This window comes from Primulina huaijiensis, chromosome 5, assembly GCF_012295235.1.
Source record: "Primulina huaijiensis isolate GDHJ02 chromosome 5, ASM1229523v2, whole genome shotgun sequence".
Classification (NCBI taxonomy): Eukaryota; Viridiplantae; Streptophyta; class Magnoliopsida; order Lamiales; family Gesneriaceae; genus Primulina; species Primulina huaijiensis.
The window spans coordinates 3,818,814-3,841,436 of record NC_133310.1 but is presented as its reverse complement, the minus strand read 5'-3'; the positions used below and the strand labels follow the sequence as shown (position 1 = coordinate 3,841,436).

At 33.3% G+C, this 22,623-nt stretch overlaps 2 protein-coding genes across 11 annotated transcripts; both read right to left on the bottom strand.

Moving 5' to 3' along the window:
* Positions 1 to 734: 734 nt before the first annotated feature.
* Positions 735 to 4,609, bottom strand: LOC140976425 (E3 ubiquitin-protein ligase SPL2-like). 3 transcript variants are annotated; one of them, XM_073440562.1, is made up of 6 exons: positions 4,148 to 4,605; positions 2,999 to 3,100; positions 2,613 to 2,777; positions 2,399 to 2,520; positions 1,748 to 1,867; positions 735 to 1,295 (listed from the first exon to the last, which is right to left on the bottom strand). In XM_073440562.1, the coding sequence occupies exons 1-6, from the start codon at positions 4,547 to 4,549 to the stop codon at positions 1,007 to 1,009; spliced, it is 1,200 nt and encodes a 399-aa protein (XP_073296663.1). In that variant the 5' UTR covers positions 4,550 to 4,605; the 3' UTR covers positions 735 to 1,006. The 3 variants fall into 3 exon arrangements, with proteins under 3 accessions (XP_073296663.1, XP_073296664.1, XP_073296665.1); XM_073440564.1 differs by having other exon boundaries at positions 1,199 to 1,408; positions 4,148 to 4,609; XM_073440563.1 differs by lacking the exon at positions 2,613 to 2,777 and having other exon boundaries at positions 4,148 to 4,606.
* A 1,063-nt stretch (positions 4,610 to 5,672) lies between these two features.
* LOC140976423 (uncharacterized) lies at positions 5,673 to 21,836 on the bottom strand. 8 transcript variants are annotated; one of them, XR_012175212.1, is made up of 16 exons: positions 21,421 to 21,831; positions 16,605 to 16,803; positions 15,925 to 16,186; positions 15,160 to 15,267; positions 14,957 to 15,076; positions 13,078 to 14,690; positions 12,011 to 12,192; positions 11,600 to 11,735; positions 11,345 to 11,512; positions 9,685 to 9,855; positions 8,616 to 8,797; positions 8,206 to 8,341; positions 7,951 to 8,118; positions 6,685 to 6,866; positions 6,233 to 6,369; positions 6,032 to 6,145 (listed from the first exon to the last, which is right to left on the bottom strand). XR_012175212.1 is itself a non-coding variant. In XM_073440560.1 (14 exons), the coding sequence occupies exons 4-14, from the start codon at positions 15,178 to 15,180 to the stop codon at positions 6,118 to 6,120; spliced, it is 1,527 nt and encodes a 508-aa protein (XP_073296661.1). In that variant the 5' UTR covers positions 15,181 to 15,267; positions 15,925 to 16,186; positions 16,605 to 16,803; positions 21,421 to 21,831; the 3' UTR covers positions 5,673 to 6,117. The 8 variants fall into 8 exon arrangements, 1 of the variants encoding a protein (XP_073296661.1); XR_012175214.1 differs by lacking the exon at positions 14,957 to 15,076 and having other exon boundaries at positions 12,011 to 12,087; positions 13,078 to 13,230; positions 21,421 to 21,836; XR_012175210.1 differs by lacking the exon at positions 14,957 to 15,076 and having other exon boundaries at positions 13,078 to 13,230; positions 21,421 to 21,832.
* Positions 21,837 to 22,623: the final 787 nt, after the last annotated feature.

The window sequence follows — 22,623 nt, the reverse complement described above, 5'->3', positions numbered from 1 at the left end:
AATAACCGCCCTGGTATACCACTTTTGAAAAAATTTGGATAGAATTGTAATAATATAACTGAAACTTAGATTTACTTGAAAAATGTATGTAACATGAAAAGTCGTGCATAATCTTCTATAACAACTATTTCATACTCATCTTCAATTTATGAAAATGATTAACTTAAGTTATTATATGTATCTATTATAAGCTCTTATAAAATATTTTAAACTTTCATTTTCAATCCGTGTTAAACAAATGTATCACAGAAAATGCTCTTTTTACTACCGGTGTGCATAACATTTATAAGTTATCTTACTATGTTGTATTATCCGTTAATATTTGATGATATATGCATGATTCACCGATATATCTTTAATATTATTGAATTATTATACAATCTAATAATACTAGATAATGGGCTTGTCTAGGCCGAAGTATCGGGTTCATCATTTCGTTATCAATTAATAATTTGACCAAATTTCATACCATTAACTAGTTAATTTTATTTGGGTTTTTTTATAACCATTTCATTAGTAAATAAGTGTTAGTATGAACCTGTAAATCAGATCATGCATTCCACGTCTTAAAAATTTCATGGATCTCAAATAGAAGTAAAAAACTAAGGTAAAAAGTCACCACCCTTCGTGCAAATCATGAATTAATTGACCCATAATACCAACATTTTTTGATATTGAATGTAATGATTCGAATATAAAGAATAATATAGAACTTATAATAAAAAAATAAAAATAAAAAAGCTAATTATTTTGCTCAATACTTGAAAATTTCCTTAAACAAATCTTCACATCAAAACACATGATATTATGCACCCAACATCAGACAAATCCTATTATCGTTCAAGTAAGACATCACACTCGACGAATGCTCGCAGCCATATAACATGTTTTACAAAATGCTCTTGCAGCATATATAGCTTGTTACATAATATGTCAATTGTCCTAAAATATACAACAAAAAATGTGGATCACTTGCCCAACAACTAAGTCCTAACGATAATCTATTTCAAGAATCGTATATCCTTACTGAACTCTGGATCGACTGCCTGCATACCGGACACTTGGGTGATACTTCACGCTCGACTGATAGAGCACAACGTTGACAACATACAAGATGCCCACATGGAATAAAAGCAGAGTGACGCCTTCTAGTCAGGCAAATCACACATAGCTCTCCGTCTGGCACATCTGCAGACTCTTCTTCTGCAACAGCCACTGGAGATGAAACTTCTATATCATTGTGTTGCTGTCGGACTTCTCTCTGTTGTCTCCATGCTTTCCATTTCATCCAATTTCTGAAGAGAGTAATAAACAAAGACGTCATGAAAAAGTGTTATTTCGTAACCTTTAGGTTGTTACGAACAGGTCCATCTCCCATTTTAAATTATCAATTGTCCCATTTACGCCCCTTTAAAACCGTGAAGGTGAGCACACATTCTCATATCCATTAAAATTAACGTAAGTATCAACATTATCAGTCTTGAGGAATCTAAAATAAAGGAAAAAGATAGTATAAGTGTGTCTTTTGTGCCAACATAAAACTGATGATTTAGAGCACACTATGCATGAAGATGAACGTAAGCATCAAGGAATCAGTTTAAAGGGAAGTAAGGTGGAGGATAAAAGAATATAATTCAAACTTTCCACTTTAATGCCAACATTTGACAAAGGATATCAAACATATCATGATGTCTTCTACGAAAAGTACTGAATTCTAAGAAGGCATGGTTAGGTTAATAAATTTTACCTTGCAACAGAGTAGGCAAGGACGCATATTCCGAGGGAACCAAATACAAATCCGCTCCACATTAGCACTTTGGTTTTGAAGCAAAGATCTGATATCATCTGATCCTTGGTCATTTCAGATCTACATAAATCTTTGCAACAGTCAGCTCCCTAGATAGATTTAGCGAAACAAAAAACATATAAAAGATTGATGCAGCTGCAGTTCCATAAAAACACAGAAGCATTATTAAAAATAACCAATACATAAGATATCACAAAAGAACAATTCTTTGGTTTAACTAAACAAATTCACTATAATTTTCAAGCATGGAATAACCAGAATGCAGCAATATAGAATTTCTCTGGCAGTATGGGTGGACCAACTAACGAAAAGTGGCAAACGAATTTTTTCAGTAAAAGGTCGATAAAATAGGATATCCATATTCTCAATATACACAGTTATTGTAACAATACCTCAAGAACAAATGCAAATGTGTGTTATTTTAAACATCTCATGAGAACCACCAAAAATATTCAATCGATGTATTAAAAAAAGCATAATTTTCATACTTTCAGAGGAGTTGATTGAGAATCCTACAACAAATTCAAAACAAAGATAATCTTGAAGTGTATTATCTTAACTATCAAATGAATATCAAGAAAATTTCCTTACAGAAAATAAGGAAGGTCTTTGCATGATTTGATCTCAGGAATCCCATCTCTAAAACTGCAGGTACCAACAACTGTTACATCCTTTCCAAGAGGAAGTATTTTCTCTTCGTCCAGCAGACCAACCTGCAACATATATAAATAAATTTTAGGGAAAAGTAAGACAAAATCAGCTCAAGAAACTTTTTATCATCGGACATTCACGAGATTGAACGCACAGGATACTTATGCCCGAAAAGCGCCTGCAATAAAGTACTAGGAAAAGCATTGATAGGATGCACATGACGATAGACTGTGATGAGCGGTAATGGATGTCTTGAACCTTCCATATTGACATGAACATAATCAGATATTTTTCCTGATTCAACAAGAACAAAGGGAACCTGATGGGAAAATGTCAGTCATTCATCAGATCAACATCAACATTAACGATGCTGAATTCTCTGAGAAAATACTGAAATACAGATATAACGAAACCATGAGTTTAAACTCTTACATAAAAAAAGAGGGAAAATAAAACATCAACAACTGTGAAATCTCACATTAAATCATATTATCGCCCAGAATCAAGTGCAAATAAATATATGAAACCATAACAAGTTACCATTCTGATTGAGGACGACCCTTCTTCTTTCCAGGATCTAGGAAGCAAAATACGTAGATCTGAATTCCAACCTAGTATTCCACTCCGTTCATTGTATATATACTTCTCAAAAATAAATATGAGAGAAATAAGTCAATTAATAATAGAAAGTGAAAAAATGAAGAAAAATCGGTTCAATGCTACAAAGGGTATAAACTTTAGTAGACTGCCATTCCTAACGAATGCTCATATAGAAGTAGGCATCATTGTATAACATGTTTCAACCGTGAGTTTTTTCATAGAGTAATGGTTACTCAAAAAGACAACTTATTAATGTGCCTCACGCAGCTGTCAAGAAACAATATTCCGCTCAAGATTATTAAAAAATTCAAAATGAAGCCAGTACTCCACAATCCACATATAACCTTCTGTATATTTCTATAAGTATTAAAAAATCAGATATTCTTCGATCCAATTCTCTCAGCATCTATGTTACATGGATACGGGTACGGGTATCGCATCGAATACGATACGTATGGCGATACAAAATTTTTTNAGAAATATATATATAAATTTACGTAAATATATACAATGTACTACTTCTTAGCAGTGATTTAAAAAGAAAAAGCCAAAAAGAAAAATTTCAATTTTTTTCTAATCGTATCCAAAAACGTGTCACCGCCATGTCAATGATATATAACCGTATCCATGGCGTATCCAATTGGTCAAACATGCAAAAAGGTCAACGACACCGATTTTGCCGTGTCGTATCCATGTCCTATACTTTTAAAAAAAAAAAAATAGGAGTGTCCGCACTACATAGCTCAGCATCTTCGGTATCAATCCTTCAAAGCTTTCGCACCACCAAATCCCTCTAAACTTGCACAAGCTCATCATTATCATTTTCTCCATCCAAATCAACTTCCAACACATCATTCTAGTAGTTCACACATAATTCCACCAACAAATTCATCAACATATAATCACCAAATACAAATTTGGGTGAAGTTTAAAACCTTTTTCTTCTTCCCATACTCTACAATTTCAAATTGAACTTTCAGGAAACCGATAAATAGAAGAAATTCAAGCTAAAACAACTTGCAAAGAGCCAACAGCAACATCAGGCCAAATGGAAATCAAACCAAATAATCACAAAAAAACGAAACGTACAGTTTGAGTTTGTTCCAATACAACGCCTTTTTCTCCTGACTCTCGAGAAACAATCACATCATTCGCATAACCCCTAAGATTCGTCCACTGCCCCTTCACCGCAGATTGCGCCTCCACGATACCCCTAACTATCACTATATTTCCGCCATCCTTGCTGTTGGAATGATTTTCGCTATTTTGAGAATAATTAACTGAAAATTTATCGTCTGAACAGAGTGACCGAAGATCCGAAATCTGAGAATAAGGCAATTGGCGAATTTTATGTATTGCTGATGATGTGAGCAAAAACTTCCGGATGGAGCGGAACGCGACGTAAACAAGGCCAACTCCGAGGAACGCGCAGTCAGCCGTGAGCGACAGCTGCGCCAGAATCGTCGCTACCGCGCGATCGTGTGCGGACATCGAGCTTCCCAATTGATTTCGCGCGTGCTGTGAATTTGCCTCTAAAATGGATAATTGCGTTGTATTTGTTCATGTTTGTGAAAAGCACAGTGGGCTTTGACTATTGCGGTGGCCCATTTATCTATTCACCTATGTATCATTTATATACAATTTAAATTCGATTCACAAATCTTTGATTTGACCTTTACTTCTTTGGTTATCACGGTTGGCAATCGAATTAACCGATTATTCGATTTTCTGAGAAAAAAAATCGGTATGGTTCGATTTTATAAGAAAAACCAATTGATTTGATTTTAAGAAATTCGATTTGATCGGTAACTGAATTAACCGAATGTTCACCAACTATTTATTAAGACGTACTTGTCGATTCTGTACTTTTATTAGCTAAATGATTGAATCTCCCTCGAGATCTCTTCAATTCAAAACTCTTCTCAACTCCATTATTTCACGAGACTTGTTGATTCTCGTATTCCTAAAATACTTGGGGCCAATATATTTGTTCATAAGCCAATCTTTTAGACATATTATAAATCTTCCTAGAGTATTTATCAGCATCCCCACGTCCTACTTATTCATCATCAGTTTTCGACTTGAACGGAAAATATTTAGAAGTTTGTATAATTTTTGTATAAAAATCTCGTTATGAAATGTTAAGAACTTGAGGTGCAGCCTATAGGCCACTTCAATTTGGTAAATGTATATTTCTATGCATATCTGGTTTGAGTCGTCTCTTTGATCAGACCGCAGCCAGTTTGGCATGGTTTTACCTGAGAAGCCTACATTACAAGATAAAGATATCCAAGAGAAAAAGTTGACACAAAATCTTATTGATTTAGAAATGGTAAAAAATTCAAGGGCATGGATTTCTTACAAGCGAATAGATAACAATTTTGTGGTAAAAAGGAAAGTAAAACATGACATTATGCTGGCATTTAGGGGTGTAAATGGACAAGCAGGACAATCTCCACTAGTTTTAACATGTCAAGATGGATAAATCGGGCTAAATAATAGCTGGATAGCCTAGAGGTCCTAGGTCTTGATCCATTAAAGCAGAATGGAATAAATAATTTGTTCATCTGATTTATTTCATGATAACAAACAATCGAAAGATAAAGAAATAAGATTACTTTGAAACAAAACAATTATCTACAAAAAGGAAAATTACCAGATACACTAAACAACAATCTTAAATTGATCAATATCTACCACATTACTAGAGAAACACGCCATGTTATCGCTTGGAGTTGCACCGAGGAACGATGATACGATTACATCTTCACACTCCTGAACTGCATCCTCCATGATCAAAAGGCATAATCAATCTTAAATTGATTAATAACTATAATATTACTAGAGAAACACACCACGTTCAATAGGCATGATCAATCTTAAATTGCTAAACAACTACAGGATTACTAGGAGACACACCACGATATCGCTTTGAGTTGCGCAAAGGAATGATGATACAATTACATCATCATACTCCTGAACAGCATCCCCCATGTGTCTTATAGCTTCTGAAACAAAATTGTGTATGTTGTATGCACGTTTCTCATATACCTTTCTTGCTAGTTGAAAGGCACATGGTGAAATGTTCTGAAAGAAAAAGAAGTAATGGAATCAAGAGATTATAGGATATACTGTTATCAGTAAAAATTAATCTAAAAGATTAAAATCAGTTACTTTATTTCCTTTCTTTAAAGCAACAAGAAAGATCTTAGTAAGCTCCACCATGAACTCATCAGACTCCTCGATATATTGAATTATCAGAGTCATGACGTGTTCCATGCTTGAGAATATTTTCTTGTGGATGGTTCAATCTAAATTTAGCAAATAAGATAAGTTAAGTGAGTTTCCAACTACGAAATAAGATTAAATGTACCTTGAGTGAGTTTCCAACTACGAAATAAGATTAAATGTCACATGAAGGTACAAAGATATCATTTGTAAGCACCTGACTCCATCTGTTTAATTCTCCTAAATGACAAGTGCAATCGATTGAAAGTTTTGACATTATTTACCCATGATGGAGACAAATAATTACTTTAATTCTCTAAACAAGGAATATTTAATATTGGCATGCAAATTAAGTATGTGATGAATTAAAAAGGAGAGGAAAAATAAACAGTGATTACTGTATCTCATCCAAGAATAGGTGGAGAATCTCAAGAATGGTGTTGTGCAACTCAAAGTCCAACATCCGAACGCATATCTGACAAGCAGAAACAGCTTGGATGATTGAAACAGATTTTGTGTGATTTCGACCATCCATGGACGACAATTTTCGGAAAGTAGTGTTAAGTAGCTTAAAGTAATCCTGCACAAGAAACTTCAATTAACTACACGTAGTGGTTATGGGAGAAAGCAGAAACAATATCATCATCATAAGTCGATCAATGGAAAAGAAAATCTTGACAAGCGAAGGATACCTTCATTTGGAACCTTCATTTTGATTCTCTGAAATTTTGTAGATACGTTGTATCTCAGTGTGATAGATTTTTTTTTTTCAAATATCACTAGAATATAAATAAAATTCAACGAAATATGGTGTTAAATATATTTCAAGATTTTGTCATAAATTTCTGGTTGACCCATTTATTTCTTATTCATGTTTAGATTGATATGAAGGTGAGATCTATAAGTGCAATTTCAAAATTTTCATCTTAAAAACAAATACAAGTGAACATGTTACAACTCATAGTCATAGGATTATTCTTCTTTCCTAACCAAGGTAGAGAATCTAACAAATATAGGAAGGTGTTCATTCTCCTGGATTTGCATTTGCATAAAAAAATAAAATCAATCAACCAAAACAAAGGTCATGCATGATGTCTATTTAATTTCTCCAGAATCTCTTCGTTGTTTATTTGTTACCACAGCCCAACAGATCCCAGAACATGTTAATTTATTTGGCGTTTGTATCCCGCAGCTCAACAGATCCCAGAACATGTTAATTTACTTGGCGTTTGTATCCTATCCTCCTTCGAGCCAATTTTTTCACTACTGTAAGAACACTTCAAATTCTTCTGAAGGTGATGATAAAGGATATATGGTATTGTCTGAAGAATTTTGATTAGGAAAATCCAAGGAGATTATGGGCTAAAGGAGGATGGCTTGACTAGCCATTGACACTTTCTTCTATTTTTTGGTATTGCTACTGAAAAAAGTGATAGCCAGATAGCCTAGAGGTCTTAGCTCTTGATCCATAAAAGCAGATATTGAAGAAATAATATGTTCATCTGATTTATTTCATCATGGTAGAATGATAACAAACAATCGAAAGATAAATAAATAAGATTACTTTGAAACAAAGCAATCATCTACAAAAAGGAAAATTACCAGATACAATAAATAACTTTCTTAAATTGATTAATAACTACAACATTACTAGAGAAACACACCATGTCATTGCTTGGAGTTGCATCGAGGAATGATGATACAATTACATCATCATACTCCTGAACTGCATCCCCCATGTGTCTTACAGCTTCTGGAACAGAATTGTGCATGATGTCTGCACATTTCTCAAATACCTTTCTGGTTAGTTGAAAGGCACATGGTGAAATGTTCTGAAAGAAAAAGAAGTAATGGAATCAAGAGATTATAGGATATACTGTTATCAGTAAAAATTAATCTAAAAGATTAAAATCAGTTACTTTATTTCCTTTCTTTAAAGCAACAAGAAAGATCTTAGTAAGCTCCACCATGAACTCATCAGACTCCTCAATATATTGAATTATCAGAGTCATGATGTGTTCCATGCTCGAGAATATTTCTTGTGGATAGTTCAATCTAAATTTAGCAAAAGAAGATAAGTTAAGTGAGTTCCCAACTACGAAATAAGATTAAATATCACATGAGGTGTAAATATATCATTTGTAAGCTCCGGACTCGATCTATTTAATTCTCCTAAATGACAAGTGCAATCGATTGAAAGTTTTGACATTATTTACCCATGATGGAGACAAATAATTACTTTAATTCTCTAAACAAGGAATATTTAATATTGGCATGCAAATTTAGTACGTGATGAAATAAAAAAGAGAGGAAAAATAAGCAGTATTACTGTATCCCGTCCAAGAAAAGTTCAAACATCTCAAAAATGGTGTTGTGCAATTCAAAGTCCAACATCCGAGCGCATGTCTGACGAGCAGAAACAGCGTGGATGATTGAAACAGATTTTGCGTGATTTCGACCATCCATGGACGACAATTTTCGGAAAGTAGTGTTAAGTAGCTTAAAGTAATCCTGCACAAGAAACTTCAATTAACTACACATAGTGGTTATGGGAGAAAGTAGAAACAATATCATCATCATAAGTCGATCAATGGAAAAGAAAATCTTGACAAGCGAAGAATACCTTCATTTGGTCTTCATTGAAGGTTTCATTAGGTGGTGTCATTCTTATGGTCTCAGTAAATCAATTGTGCAAGTTAATTTAAAGATAAAAAATGATTTGTTCATGAACCCATCAAATTTTCATGCGATATTTTTCTACAAAATAATTTAGTTGTTAAAATACACCCTAACATTCACCATTAAATTTAGAGAATATTTAGGATATTAATCTATTAATTTTTTGTCTCATTACTTGCATGATTGCTATTAAAAAAAAACACAAACAAGTTAAAATATTAACATACATAAGAAGTACTCTAAAAAAACATACATAAAGAGGTAAGATCCATAGATTTTTATTAATAAATACTTTTCAAATTAAAATTAGCTTCCAATAAGAAAATCTTGGGTCCGCTCCTGATAGAGATCTATGAATGAGTCATTCTACACACGCTGATCAAATCATCAGTTACAAAAACATCTTTACCTCAAAAAATTTAACAACAATCAAGAAAATTATAAGTATCTCTGAACATAAAGTATAAAATTACCGATCTTTAAAACGAATGAATCTTGTTTTAAAAAAAGCATGAATCTTGGTATCAAAAACCATTTAAATCACCACAAGCCAAATAGGCTAAGTGGCATCCTGCTCTCAGAAATGAGAGTTACTCAAGTTCGAGTCAAACCCGGACCCAAATCTCAAAAAAAAAAATCAAATTCCTTTACAACAACCATAGACATGATGCATAAAGGGGATACGTGAGTTAAATGAGAAAGAGTCGATCGGGGCTCACATCAAGTTTCCACCAAAGCTCCTCAACAGGATCACCCGATTTAAGATTCATGTTACCATATTCAAGAACCACTCTCTTCAACTCCTCTTCCATTTCTTTAGTCAAAGCATCATCACATCTCACGTCTCCTTCTCCAGAATTCGGAGTGGCCATTTTTTTATGGCAACAACTCTGTATTCAAGAGAAAAACTGAACTTGAAAATCTTGTTCTGCGAGCTTCAAAATGCACAAAAGGGTTGTTTTATGTTGGAAAGACGAGAAAAATTGAGTCGGCTTTTGCGCAAAATGGAATACAAGCAGCAGCCTAGAAACATGGCTTTTATAGGATATTTGGTGGCATAGAAAAGTTGGTTGCATTGTTTTGGAAGAGCGCTATTGAATAGGAGAAGAGCTTTTGGTAAGAACAATCTAAAAGAATGATTTTTCTATCCATACGCATAAAAATACAATCAATGTATATATGTACATATACATATAGTGCTACAAGGAATTGTTGTAATTCTATCTCATTGTTGTAATCTTGTCGAATTTAGATTACCTGAAATTTTGTATATGTGTTGTATCTCAGTGGGATAGATTTTTTTTTTCAAATATCACTAGAATATGAATAAAATTCAACGAAATATGGTGTTAATTATATTTCAAGATTTTGTCATAAATTTCTGGTTGACCCCTTTATTTCTTATTCATGTTTAGATTGATATGAAGGTGAGATCTATAAGTGCAATTTCAAAATTTTCATCTTAAAAACAAATACAAGTGAACATGTTACAACTCATAGTCATAGGATTATTCTTCTTTCCTAACCAAGGTGGAGAATCTAACAAAAATAGGAAGGTGGATTTGCATTTGCATAAAAAAATAAAATCAATCAACCAAAACAAAGGTCATGCATGGTGTCTATTTAATTTCTCCAGAATCTCTTCTTTGTTTATTTGTTACCACAGCCCAACAGATCCCAGAACATGTTAATTTATTTGGCTTTTGTATCCCACAGCTCAACAGATCCCAGAACATATTAATTTACTTGGCTTCTGTATCCTATCCTCTTTCGAGCAAATTTTTTCACTGCTGTAAGAACACTTCAAATTCTTCTCAATGTGGTGATAAAGGATAGAGGGTATTGTGTGAAGAATTTTGATTAGGAAAATTCAAGGAGATTATGGGCTAAAGGAGGATGGCGTGAGTAGCCATTGACACTTTCTTCTGTTTTTTGGTATTGCTACTGAAAAAAGTGATAGCCAGATAGCCTAGAGGTCTTAGCTCTTGATCCATAAAAGCAGATATTGAAGAAATAATTTGTTCATCTGATTTATTTCATCATGGTAGAATGATTACAAACAATCGAAAGATAAAGAAATAAGATTACTTTGAAACAAAGCAATCATTTACAAAAAGGAAAATTACCAGATACACTAAATAACTATCTTAAATTGATTAATAACTACAACATTACTAGAGAAACACACCATGTCATTGCTTGGAGTTGCATCGAGGAATGATGATACAATTACAATGAACTGCATCCTCCATGTTCAAAAGGTCATAATCAATCTTAAATTGATTAATAACTATAGTATTACTAGAGAAACACACCACATTCAATAGGCATAATCAATCTTAAATTGCTAAATAACTACAGGATTACTAAGAGACACACCATGTTATCGCTTTGAGTTGCGCCAAGGAATGATGATACAATTACATCATCATACTCCTGAACTGCATCCCCCATGTGTGTTACAGCTTCTGGAACAGAATTGTGCATGATGTCTGCACATTTCTCAAATACCTTTCTGGTTAGTTGCAAGGCACATGGTGAAATGTTCTGAAAGAAAAAGAAGTAATGGAATCAAGAGATTATAGGATATACTGTTATCAGTAAAAATTAATCTAAAAGATTAAAATCAGTTACTTTATTTCCTTTCTTTAAAGCAACAAGAAAGATCTTAGTAAGCTCCACCACGAACTCATCAGACTCCTCAATATATTGAATTATCAGAGTCATGATGTGTTCCAAGCTTGAGAATATTTCTTGTGGATGGTTCAATCTAAATTTAGCAAAAGAAGATAAGTTAAGTGAGTTCCCAACTACGAAATAAGATTAAATATCACATGAGGTGTAAAGATATCATTTGTAAGCTCCGGAATCGATCTATTTAATTCTCCTAAATGACAAGTGCAATGAATAGAAAGTTTTGATATTATTTCCCAATCGTGGAGACCGATAATGACTTAAATTATCTGAAACAAGGAATATTTAATATTGGCATGTAAATTTAACATGTGATGAAATAAAAAAGAGAGGAAAAATAAGCAATATTACTGTATCCCGTCCAAGAAAAGTTCGAACATCTCAAAAATGGTGTTGTGCAATTCAAAGTCCAACATCCGAACGCATATCTGACAAGCAGAAACAGCTTGGATGATTGAAACAGATTTTGTGTGATTTCGACCATCCATGGACGACAATTTTCGGTAAGTAGTGTTAAGTAGCTTAAAGTAATCCTGCACAAGAAACTTCAATTAACTACACATAGTGGTTATGGGAGAAAGTAGAAACAATATCATCATCATAAGCCGATCAATGGAAAAGAAAATCTTGACAAGCGAAGAATACCTTCATTTGGTCTTCATTGAAGGTTTCATTAGGTGGTGTCATTCTTATGATCTCAGTAAATCAATTGTGCAAGTTAATTTAAAGATAAAAAATGATTTGTTCATGAACCCATCAAATTTTCATGCGATATTTTTCTACAAAATAATTTAGTTGTTAAAATACACCCTAACATTCACCATTAAATTTAGAGATATTTAGGATATTAATCTATTAATTTTTTGTCTCATTACTTGCATGATTGCTATTCAAAAAAAAACACAAACAAGTTAAAATATTAACATACAAAAGAAGTACTCTAAAAAAACATACATAAAGAGGTAAGATCCATAGATTTTTATTAATAAATATTTTTTCAAATAAAAATTAGCTTCCAATAAGAAAATCTTGGGTCCGCTCCTGATAGATCTATGAATGAGTCATTCTACACACGCTGATCAAATCATCAGTTACAAAAACATCTTTACCTCAAAAAATTTAACAACAATCAACAAAATTATAAGTATCTCTGAACATAAAGTATAAAATTACCGATCTTTAAAACGAATGAATCTTGTTTTTTAAAAAAACATGAATCTTGGCATCAAAAACCATTTAAATCGCCAAAAGCCAAATAGGCTAAGTGGCATCCTGCTCTCAGAAATGAGAGTTACTCAAGTTCGAGTCAAACCCGGCCCCAAATCTCAAAAAATAATCAAATTCCTTTACAAAAACCATAGACATGATGCATAAAGGGGATACATGAGTTAAATGAAAAAGAGTCGATTGGGGCTCACATCAAGTTTCCGCAGAAGCTCCTCAACAGAATCACATGATTTAAGAATCATTATACCAGATTCAAGACCCACTCTCTTCAACTCCTCTTCCATTTCTCTAGTCAAAGCATCATCATGTCTCGCCTTTCCTTCTCCAGAATTCAGAGTGGCCATCTTTTTGTAGTAACAACTCAGTACTCAAGAGAAAAAGAAAACTTGAAACTCATATTATGCGAGCTTCAACATGCACAATAGGGTTGGTTTATGTTGGAAAGACGAGAAAAATGACTCGGATTTTGCGCAAAATGGAATACAAACAGCAACCTGGAAATGTGGCTTTTATAGGATTTTTGTTGCATAGAAAAAGTTGGTTGCATTGTTTTGGAAGAGCGCTATTGAAGAGGAGAATAGCTTTTGGTAAGTACAATCCAAAAGAATGATTTTGCTTTCCATACACATACACAAGAATGATTCTGCTTTCCATACACATACAAATACAATCAATGTACATATAATACATATATGGGCAGTACTACAAGGAATTGTTGTAATTCTATCTCATTGTTGTAATCATGTTGCATTGAGATTACATGAAATTTTGTATCTGTGTTGTATCTCAGTGTAATAATTTCTTTTATATATATATATATATATATATAAGTGAACATGTTACAACTCATAGTCATAGTATTAGTCTTCTTCCTGGCCAAGGTGGATAATCTAACAAATACAGGAAGGTATTCATTCTCCTGGACTTGCATTTGCATAAATAAAATAAAATCAATCAACCAAAACAAAGGTCATGCATGATGTCTATTTAATTTCTCCATAATCTATTCGTTGTTAATTTGTTACCACAGCCCAACAGATCCCAGAACATGCTTAATTTACTTGGTTTTTGTGTCATAACCTCCTTCGAGACAAATTTTTCGCTACTGTGAGAATACTTCAAATTCTTCTTAAGGTCTCTCCATCAAAGAATGATGAATGTATATCCTCCGATTAACACATGAGCATCTTGATTTTAAACATAGTCTTATACATCTTCAACTTAACCGTTATAGTTGGAGCAACATTATTATAATACCTATCAAGTTATTACATTTTATCAAGACAAACTGTTAAATAATCTTTAAGAAAACTTTTTGGGTTTTTAGACAATTATAATGAATTATCAAATTCATATATCATTTTAATTCAATAGAATAATGTTAAAATTTTCCATTAATGCTTTAATATTTTCTAGGGTGCAAAAGTGCTAAACATGCTATTAAAGAGACACGAACAGTTAGCAAAACAATTCTAGTCAAACTTTTGTTGAAATATACCTGGACGGGTTATTTTCGGTAAGGAAGTTTAACCATGGTTGTTCCCCAAAATTTCCCAAGTGAACATATGTAATTATCCCTGCCGATTAATATATATATATAGAGACACACACACGTGTATAATTATCCTCTGACAAGATACCATTTGTAGTCATATGCATGGGTGGTGATGACAACAGACCGGGCTTGAGACTAGATCTGGCCACGGGCCGGTCCAGATTCAGGTTGAGAAAATCCTGACCCTAACAGCATAGGCGGTAACGGTCCGGGTTGTTAACCCGACGGTACTCGTTCGGATCCGATTAACTGCCATATTTTTTTTAAATAAAAGAAAACATTGATATTTTCTAATAAACATTTAAAGAATATATTTATAAAAACACAGGGATTTTAAAATCTCATTTTATTATCGGATAATCAAACTGGACCGCTTATCGAAATGAGGAGAAAATACCCATGTCCTATAAGTCGGCTAGGTATCAAGCAAAATATAATTGGACTAGTCGACTAGACTTCAATGAAAAACTACCACATACAGCTATAAATCGGGGTAGGTATATTAACAAAATCACCTTATTGGTTAGCCATCGAGTCTCATCAAGTGAAACCCGACTTGATTTCAATGGATCGGGCCCATTGCCATGTTTTTGGATGTTGGTTGACAGCCCAAATGGCATTAATGCATAGCATAACTGGGATGGAAAAAATTGCATTGGAGGTTGAACTTTTTAGACTCACCATAAGTAATTGCCCAGTAAAATTTCTTCTAAAATACCTTGATAACGATATCTCCCATTTCATTATTAGAAAACACAGCCTTGCCTTTACTTGTTTCTCCGAGTGCTTTCTTGGCCAAAGAATGTTTCCTTCTCTTTGTATAGTTCTAGAATTCATAGATTCATTACCATAATTGTTGGGTTGAATTATTTATTAAAAAATATGGATTCCAAAATAATAAAATCCATTATAATATGTCACGTATATCTCATTAACAACTAAGTAAGAAAGGAAATGATACAATTGAAAATTGGTAAGAACAAAAAAAATATAAATAAAAGGCATTGCCACAGCATACATTTGTAAGATACTAAGATGCTTTCAAAACTAATCAGGTAACTGCATTTTAATTCTCTTTTGAAGATACTTAAATCTTGAGAAGTTCGAGTTGATAGTATATTTTTTATATTTTCTGTAATCAAACTGCAGAAATAACTTGTATAATAATGGTTTCAACGCTTACGATTAGTAACCTCTAATCGATGGACTATGGATCTAACTTTTTGCGGACATTAAATATATGAGCACAAGACTTATTCAATCCTCAAAACAAGGAAGCAACTATACTTTACAAATCAGGAGTTATAAACCGCGGTGGGGGATAAAAATATTTAGGGGATTGACCAAATAGAAAACTATTCCAGATTACTTCTTTTATCATCCAGAATTTTGAAGAGCACTCAAAATATAAATCTATGTTAATAAACTTAACAGAAAATGTGACCATATATCAAATGTAGTGAAACCATCAATAAAGTAATACCTTTTCTTTGTATGGAATTTCACTCCATTGTTTTGGACCAGAGATATCCTTAGAATGACCTTTTCCTTCAGATGATGTGTTTTACCCAAAGTCTGCATAGCTCCAGAAATGTATAAGACCATTAAAACTGCAAAATATATTTCATTCAGGTATACCTTGACAATGATATTTCATGTTTGATTCTCAGAAACAGCAGTCTTTCCCTTGCTTGTTTCTCCAGGAGCTTTCTTTGCCAAAGAACATTGCCGATTCTTAGAAGAGTCTGGAACCCAGCAATTCACCAACTCATTAGAGAGTTGAATATGCAAAACACGGAACCAATGAAAATATTAACTCCGGCATGATTGCATCCGGAGAATTTTGTTTATCCAACAAATCCTCGTTATGTATAGTATCACAATCTATCACATGAGAAACTTGTCTAGATGGCGTCAATGTAGCATGTGATGGTAGTAAATTTTGTTCCGTCAAAGAGCCAAAAATTTTCATTTCATCAGAATTTTTATTGTTTATGCAAGGAGTAAATCCATCTGGTCCTGATGTAAAATTAATTATTTCCAAATCACTTTCTTGACAATTGATTTGATCACCTAAATGTGCCATTTTCTGGGGATTCTCATTCACATTCTCATCATCCTGTAGATTAACTTCTTTATGTTAAGAAGTTTCTATTCTCATACCTTGAGCATCTAGGGAAACATTTTCTTGACAGTTGGTATGATCATAGGAATTTGGCACTGTCCTGTGATTCTCATCAATATTCTCAACATCTTTCAGATTATCAATGCAATAGTTCTCCTCTAAACTAAATAATATAAGATCTCCAGCCAGATTAACTTGTTCATGGCCACAAGCATGTGTTCCCATCTCCTCAACATTCTGGGAAAATGAAAAAACATGAAAGAATATTGAGATGTTACCATCATTATTTGAATTAAGATCTTACTATTATCTTTTATTTAATCATTTTCTTTTATTCTAGTTAAGCTTGAATAAATGGAATAATTCTCATATTTAGGATTCACAGGATTGTGAATTAGAATAGCATTCTCTTTTATTTTGGTTAGAACAAGGTGATCTTTTATTTTGGTTAAGATAAAGTTATCTTTTATATGCACTCTCTATATATTGGAGAACTGAATCAATAAAAGAAGAAAAAAAAATCACAATCTTGTGTTACGAGATCTGAGGTTCTCTCCCAACGTGCCTCTAAAACCAAAAGATAGAGAATTTCTCTTTAGCGAGCCTCAAATTTAAAACATCATGTTTAATTATCAGCTCATAAATCATCTCATAATGAGATCCATATCTCGGGATCATAACACATATTCATGACACGTGAGGATAATCTCATGTGATGGTAATATTCATGTCTGTTACACAGCAAGTTAATGTGGCACAATTATTCTTTCGTAAGATTTATCATCTTCACGGATGAACTAAATCTATGGTATCGGATCGAGACACGTTTCCATATCCATTTTTGCGGAGTTTGTGGAAGATGATGATTGATGAATACAAGTCTTGAATTCAGCCATACATACCCCCAGACCGATGGCCAAACTGAGGTTGTTACTCATACAATAAGTGATCTTTTACGAAGTTCTGTAAAAGAACGTGTCAAGTCTTGGGATCTAAAGCTTTGTCAGGTTAAGTCCTCCCATAATCATGTTGTTAACCAAAGTTCCGGATTTAGTCCATTTCAAGTTGTTTGCTCGACTCAGCCGCCAGGCCCTCTCGGTTTAATTCCACTATCCAACACAACTCACATCCGTGGGAAAGCTGAGGATTTTGTCACTGGACTACAACAAGTTCATTCTCAAGTCCATGATAATTTTCTACAATCATCTACCAAATATAAAGGTTCAGCATACCAGAAACGACATCGTGTTGAGTGTGAGCTGTTTTGACTACGGAGCGTTTTCGTGTAGGAGAATACAATAAGTTATTTGCACGCAAGATTGGGCCAGTTGAAGTTGTTGAAAAGATCAACTCAATGAATATCATTTGAAGTTGTCGAGTCATATCTGCACGCACAACATCTTTAATGTTAAGCATTTGATTATGTATGTTGATGATTCATAATTTGAAAAGGATGCAGTTGGATATTCGAGGGTGAATTCTTTACACCATGGGGGGAATGATGCGTGCAAGATATCTTTTTGGCGCATTGGGATCACCCCATGGCCAAATAAGGCAGGTAAGATTATGAAATTTTGGAGATGTCGGATTTTGACAAAAATAGGATGTTTTATTGTAACGGCCCAACGAATAAGACTCGTGACTCTGCCATGAGCCCAACGAATTTTTGGGCAAATTCCTTCGTTTAGGGCCTTGGGCCTTCAAAATCGTGTTTTTTCCTTTTTTTGGTAAATTTTTGTTTTGTTAATCCATCGGTCTAAGGCCGAAATTTAAATCCGAATTGATTTCCTTAGTTCTCTTTTATTATGTTAATTATGTACTTTCCATTTTTGGAAATATTTTCCGCTTTTAGTTATCATGAGTCCGTTCGATATATATGGGTATACTTTTCAATTTTCATTTAAAGTCAATTTTTGATTGAATAAAATTATTGTGAGTTTTTTCTCATTATTTTCTAGATTTTCCTGGCATTCTGTGTGAATAACACGTTAATCTTTCTAAACATACACTTTAGTTACATCTCTAACTATCTATATTTCCATTATCATAGCTTCCCCCATAATTCTTTTGAAGTACCATAAACATTTTTTGAAATTACCAGTTTATGTAATTACGAAATTGAAGTCTTATACATTGGAGGCAACTGGGAATGTGCATGATAACTGGAGATACAATGCTTGGTTCAAGATCTAACCCATTTTCTATAAGCAATGGCACATCAGCATCGTGCAATAACTTTCATAGGGACTTCCATTGGATTATGCTCCAAAGTTAATGTTTGGTAATATTGAGGAACTCATAGTCGTCTGGGTGAACAAGACGATTATCCTAATTTGTCCTCTAGTTTTTCCCCTTGATCTGTCGCCGATACGAATTCACTAATGGATATCTAAAACTTCTGTATATGGAACAAAGAGAGATCTCAACAGTCTCTTTGTTGAATTCCCCTCTTGAAGAGGAGCTTCGAGGTAGAAAGGCCAGTTTTCAAGAAAGTTTGTCTACATGAAAATAGAGTTGATTTAATGATGAGAAATAACATTTGTACCCTCTTTGGGAAGAATAAAATGCCTAGAAGATGGACCTAATTTCCTTGAATCAAGCTTTTCTCATGCAAGGTTGGAACTAAAAAAAATATAATGCACCCAAATATTTTAGGAGAACAAGAATCAAGGAGTCTTTCATGAGGAAAATTTCTTATGGAGTTGGGTAGAGTTTTTCTTTTTTGAAGAGAAATCGAGTTCTTTCATGAAAAAGTTCATAATCAACTAGGAACTCTATTGATACGATACATCGTAGTTAGCATAGCCTCACCTCTTCAAGAATGTGACAATTTTTCCACATTAATTAAAGATTTTTTTCCCAAATAGCTCCAAAGACACCAATGATCATCCTTAATTGTGAGATTGGGATCTGATTATGACATCACTGCTTGCGTAAAAAAATTCTTACTTATCGCAAGAATCCCATATTTGATCCGATCACATTGGTTTTTACCATATCTGTATCAGCAATTCAACATACATTAATGCGAGTCTCAATGGCGATTGAAAAATATGAGACATGTTGATGGAAATGTTATGGATATGAAAATGTTTATGTGTTCTTTTCCATGAGATAAGTCCAACATACACCACTACTGCCATCAATTATAGTAATAAACCGTCAAATTTCACCGATGTTTTAAGATCATGCAAGACCTCATGTGTCACTACGAATAAGATCAAAATATGGTTTTGATGCTTGATATAATAATGAGGACGACTTTTTGGAAAAATGAAATGTTAAATTGGAAAATAAGAGCATCTTTATTGATCGTTAAGTCCAGAACTGAAGTTTCAAATAATTGAAATTTGGATGACAGGTGTTTATGCCAACCTTTATACTAAGAAAGCACCAAAGCGGATAAAGAAGTTTTTCAAATTAAGTAGGATCTTGGTGAGAAAACGGGAGGTGGTAGAGAAAATCTCATCCCTCAACATTACCATTCATCCTTCCACAATACAAATCCCATAAGGTTAGTCGCACCTATCACAACACATCTTGTTTTCCTTCTGAGTCGTGGTTTTGGGTAGCTAACCAAGTTGCATTTACTCAATAATTTTGGGATGTAACATGACTTTTGTTCAGCTTCCTTCCCTCGTGACTTCGGAGAAAGCGTCACAATTGGAAAGAAGGTGCTTTGTTCCAAAGATTCTCTCTTAAACTAACCTCCAACTCTTTATTGAGTCCTCAAAGAATTAAAAATCTTTCTCAAGAATTTGCTCATAAAATATGTTGTCACTGAGAATTTTCAATTCATATTGTACATAACAAATTCATTTCCTTTCCATATTTCAACCAGCTCACTAAAATACCCAGTGACCTATTTATTTCTTTGTCGTGCATAGCAAACAAATAAACGAGTTTCAAAGAATTGAGATGAATTTTGACTCACATCTCTTGAACAATCCTCCAAAATTTGAGGGTATTTTTGTCGAAACTTTATGTCCATAAAAGCTTTGGATCTATTGAACTTATAAGACATACCATGATTATTGAATCATCTAAATCCCATTCCCAACAAGTATGATGTGCAGAATCTTGTGCACTAGGATCACCAATAGCTACTAGAACTTATTGAAGTGATTCATAAAATTGACTCATTTATTTTGTTCATTTTCAGAGAGTGGCTGATTTCGGGTGATGATAAAGGATATAGGGTACTGAATGAGGAATTTTGATTAGGAAAATCCAAGAGATTCTGGACTAAAGGAGGATGGCGTGAGTAGCACTTTCTGTTAATTTTTGGAATTGCTACTGAAAAAAGTGATAGCTGGATAGCCTAGAGGTCCTAGCTCTTGATCCGTTAAAGCAGATATGGAATAAATAATTTGTTCGACTGATTTATTTCATCATGGTAGAATGATTACAAACAATCGAAAGATAAAGGAATAAGATTACTTTGAAACAAAGCAATCATCTACAAAAAGGAAAATTACTAGATACACTAAATAACTATCTTAAATTGATTAATATCTACAACATTGCTAGAGAAACACACTATGTTATCGCTTGGAGTTGCACCAAGGAATGATGATACAATTACATCTTCATACTCCTGAACTGCATCCCCCATGATCAAAAGGCATAATCAATCTTAAATTGATTAATAACTATAATATTACTAGAGAAACTCACCGCGATCAATAGGAATAATCAATCTTAAATAGCAATTTTAAGCAGTGTTAACTAGCTTAAAGTAATCCTACACAAGAAACTTCAATTAAGTACACGGTGATTATCAGAGAAAGCAGAAACAATATCATCATCATAAGCCGATCTATGGAAAAGAAAATCTTGACAAGCCTGGAATACCTTCATTTGTTCTTCATTGAAGGGTTCATTAGGTGTTGTCATTCTTATGATCTCAGTGATGCAAGAAACCACTGTAACTCTTACATCAACTTCATCATGTCTCAGAAGGGCATTTGATATCAGAGCCTCTTTAGCGGGTTTAAGATCCAATTCTATCAATTTCTTGCGATCTTGGGCTAAATGTCGAAGAAGATGCTCTAGTTTCTGAGACGCCAATCAAAAAAGCAGAATTTCGGAACCCATGAAAAGCAAAATCCGGGAGCCCGATTCTTCCCAAATTCTCGCCAGATGCGATCTTTTGACACACGTCAAACATAATTTCAACCAATTCTATGAATTTTCTGGATCGCAATGACATTTTTACAAATTATTATTACACAGATAATGGCCGAGGAAGAAAGAGAAGACACACGAGTGTTAATTTGAGTTGGTAATTATTGTGGGCTTGATTAATTGGGCTTCATATATTGGGCCTCAAAATGGGCTTATCTGTTTTAGTGAAATCCGCTCTGTCCCCGATCTACATTGGGCCAGAATTATATGGACTTTTTATTTAGTTATTTGCGCTTCCATATTTTTGGTGTATATGGACAACTTTACCTGAAAATTCAATGACATGGTGTTGGGCAGAAAAAATAACATTGTAAATATAAAGTAAGGATATAATTATGTATATCATTAAATTCAAAAAATTACACCTTTATAAAATAATATAAGTAAATTAATTGTGCTAGTTAATTTAAAGGTATAAAATGATTTTTTCGTGAACCCATCAAATTTTCATGCAATATTTTTATACAAAATAATTTAGTTGTTCAAAGCATCAAGCATTAAATTTAGAGAATATTTAGGATATTAATCTATTAAAATTGTGTATCGTTATTAACATAAAACAAGTTAAAATATTAACAAACATAGAGAGGTATGATCCCTCGATTTTTATTAATAAATTGTTTTCATATAAAAATTAGTCTCCAATGAGAAAATCATGGGTCCGCTCTCGATAGAGGTTTATGAATGAGTCATTCTACACATGCCGATCAAATCATTAGTTACAAAAACATCTTTAACTTGAAAAAATTAATAACAATCAACTTGATTATCAGTAATTCTGAACAAACAATATAAAACCATGATCTTCAAAACAAATGAATCTTATTTTTGAAAAAAACATGAATCTTGGTATCAAAAACTAATTAAATC

Bases quoted from the DNA above. Each gene is read 5' to 3' on its own strand.
- LOC140976423 (XM_073440560.1), bottom strand. From the start codon at position 15,180: ATGGGAGATATCGTTATCAAG. The intron at 9,856-11,344 runs GTGTGTCTCTTA...TCTTGAATACAG, and splicing joins CAACTCAAAGCGATAACATG to AGTTGTTGCCATAAAAAAAT. The intron at 8,119-8,205 runs GTAACTGATTTT...TTTTTCTTTCAG, and splicing joins CTTTAAAGAAAGGAAATAAA to AACATTTCACCATGTGCCTT.
- LOC140976425 (XM_073440562.1), bottom strand. From the start codon at position 4,549: ATGTCCGCACACGATCGCGCGGTAGCGACGATTCTGGCGCAGCTGTCG. The intron at 3,101-4,147 runs GTACGTTTCGTT...ATTTTTGAGAAG, and splicing joins TATTGGAACAAACTCAAACT to TATATATACAATGAACGGAG. The intron at 1,868-2,398 runs GTAAGGAAATTT...AGATTTATGTAG, and splicing joins AAAGACCTTCCTTATTTTCT to ATCTGAAATGACCAAGGATC.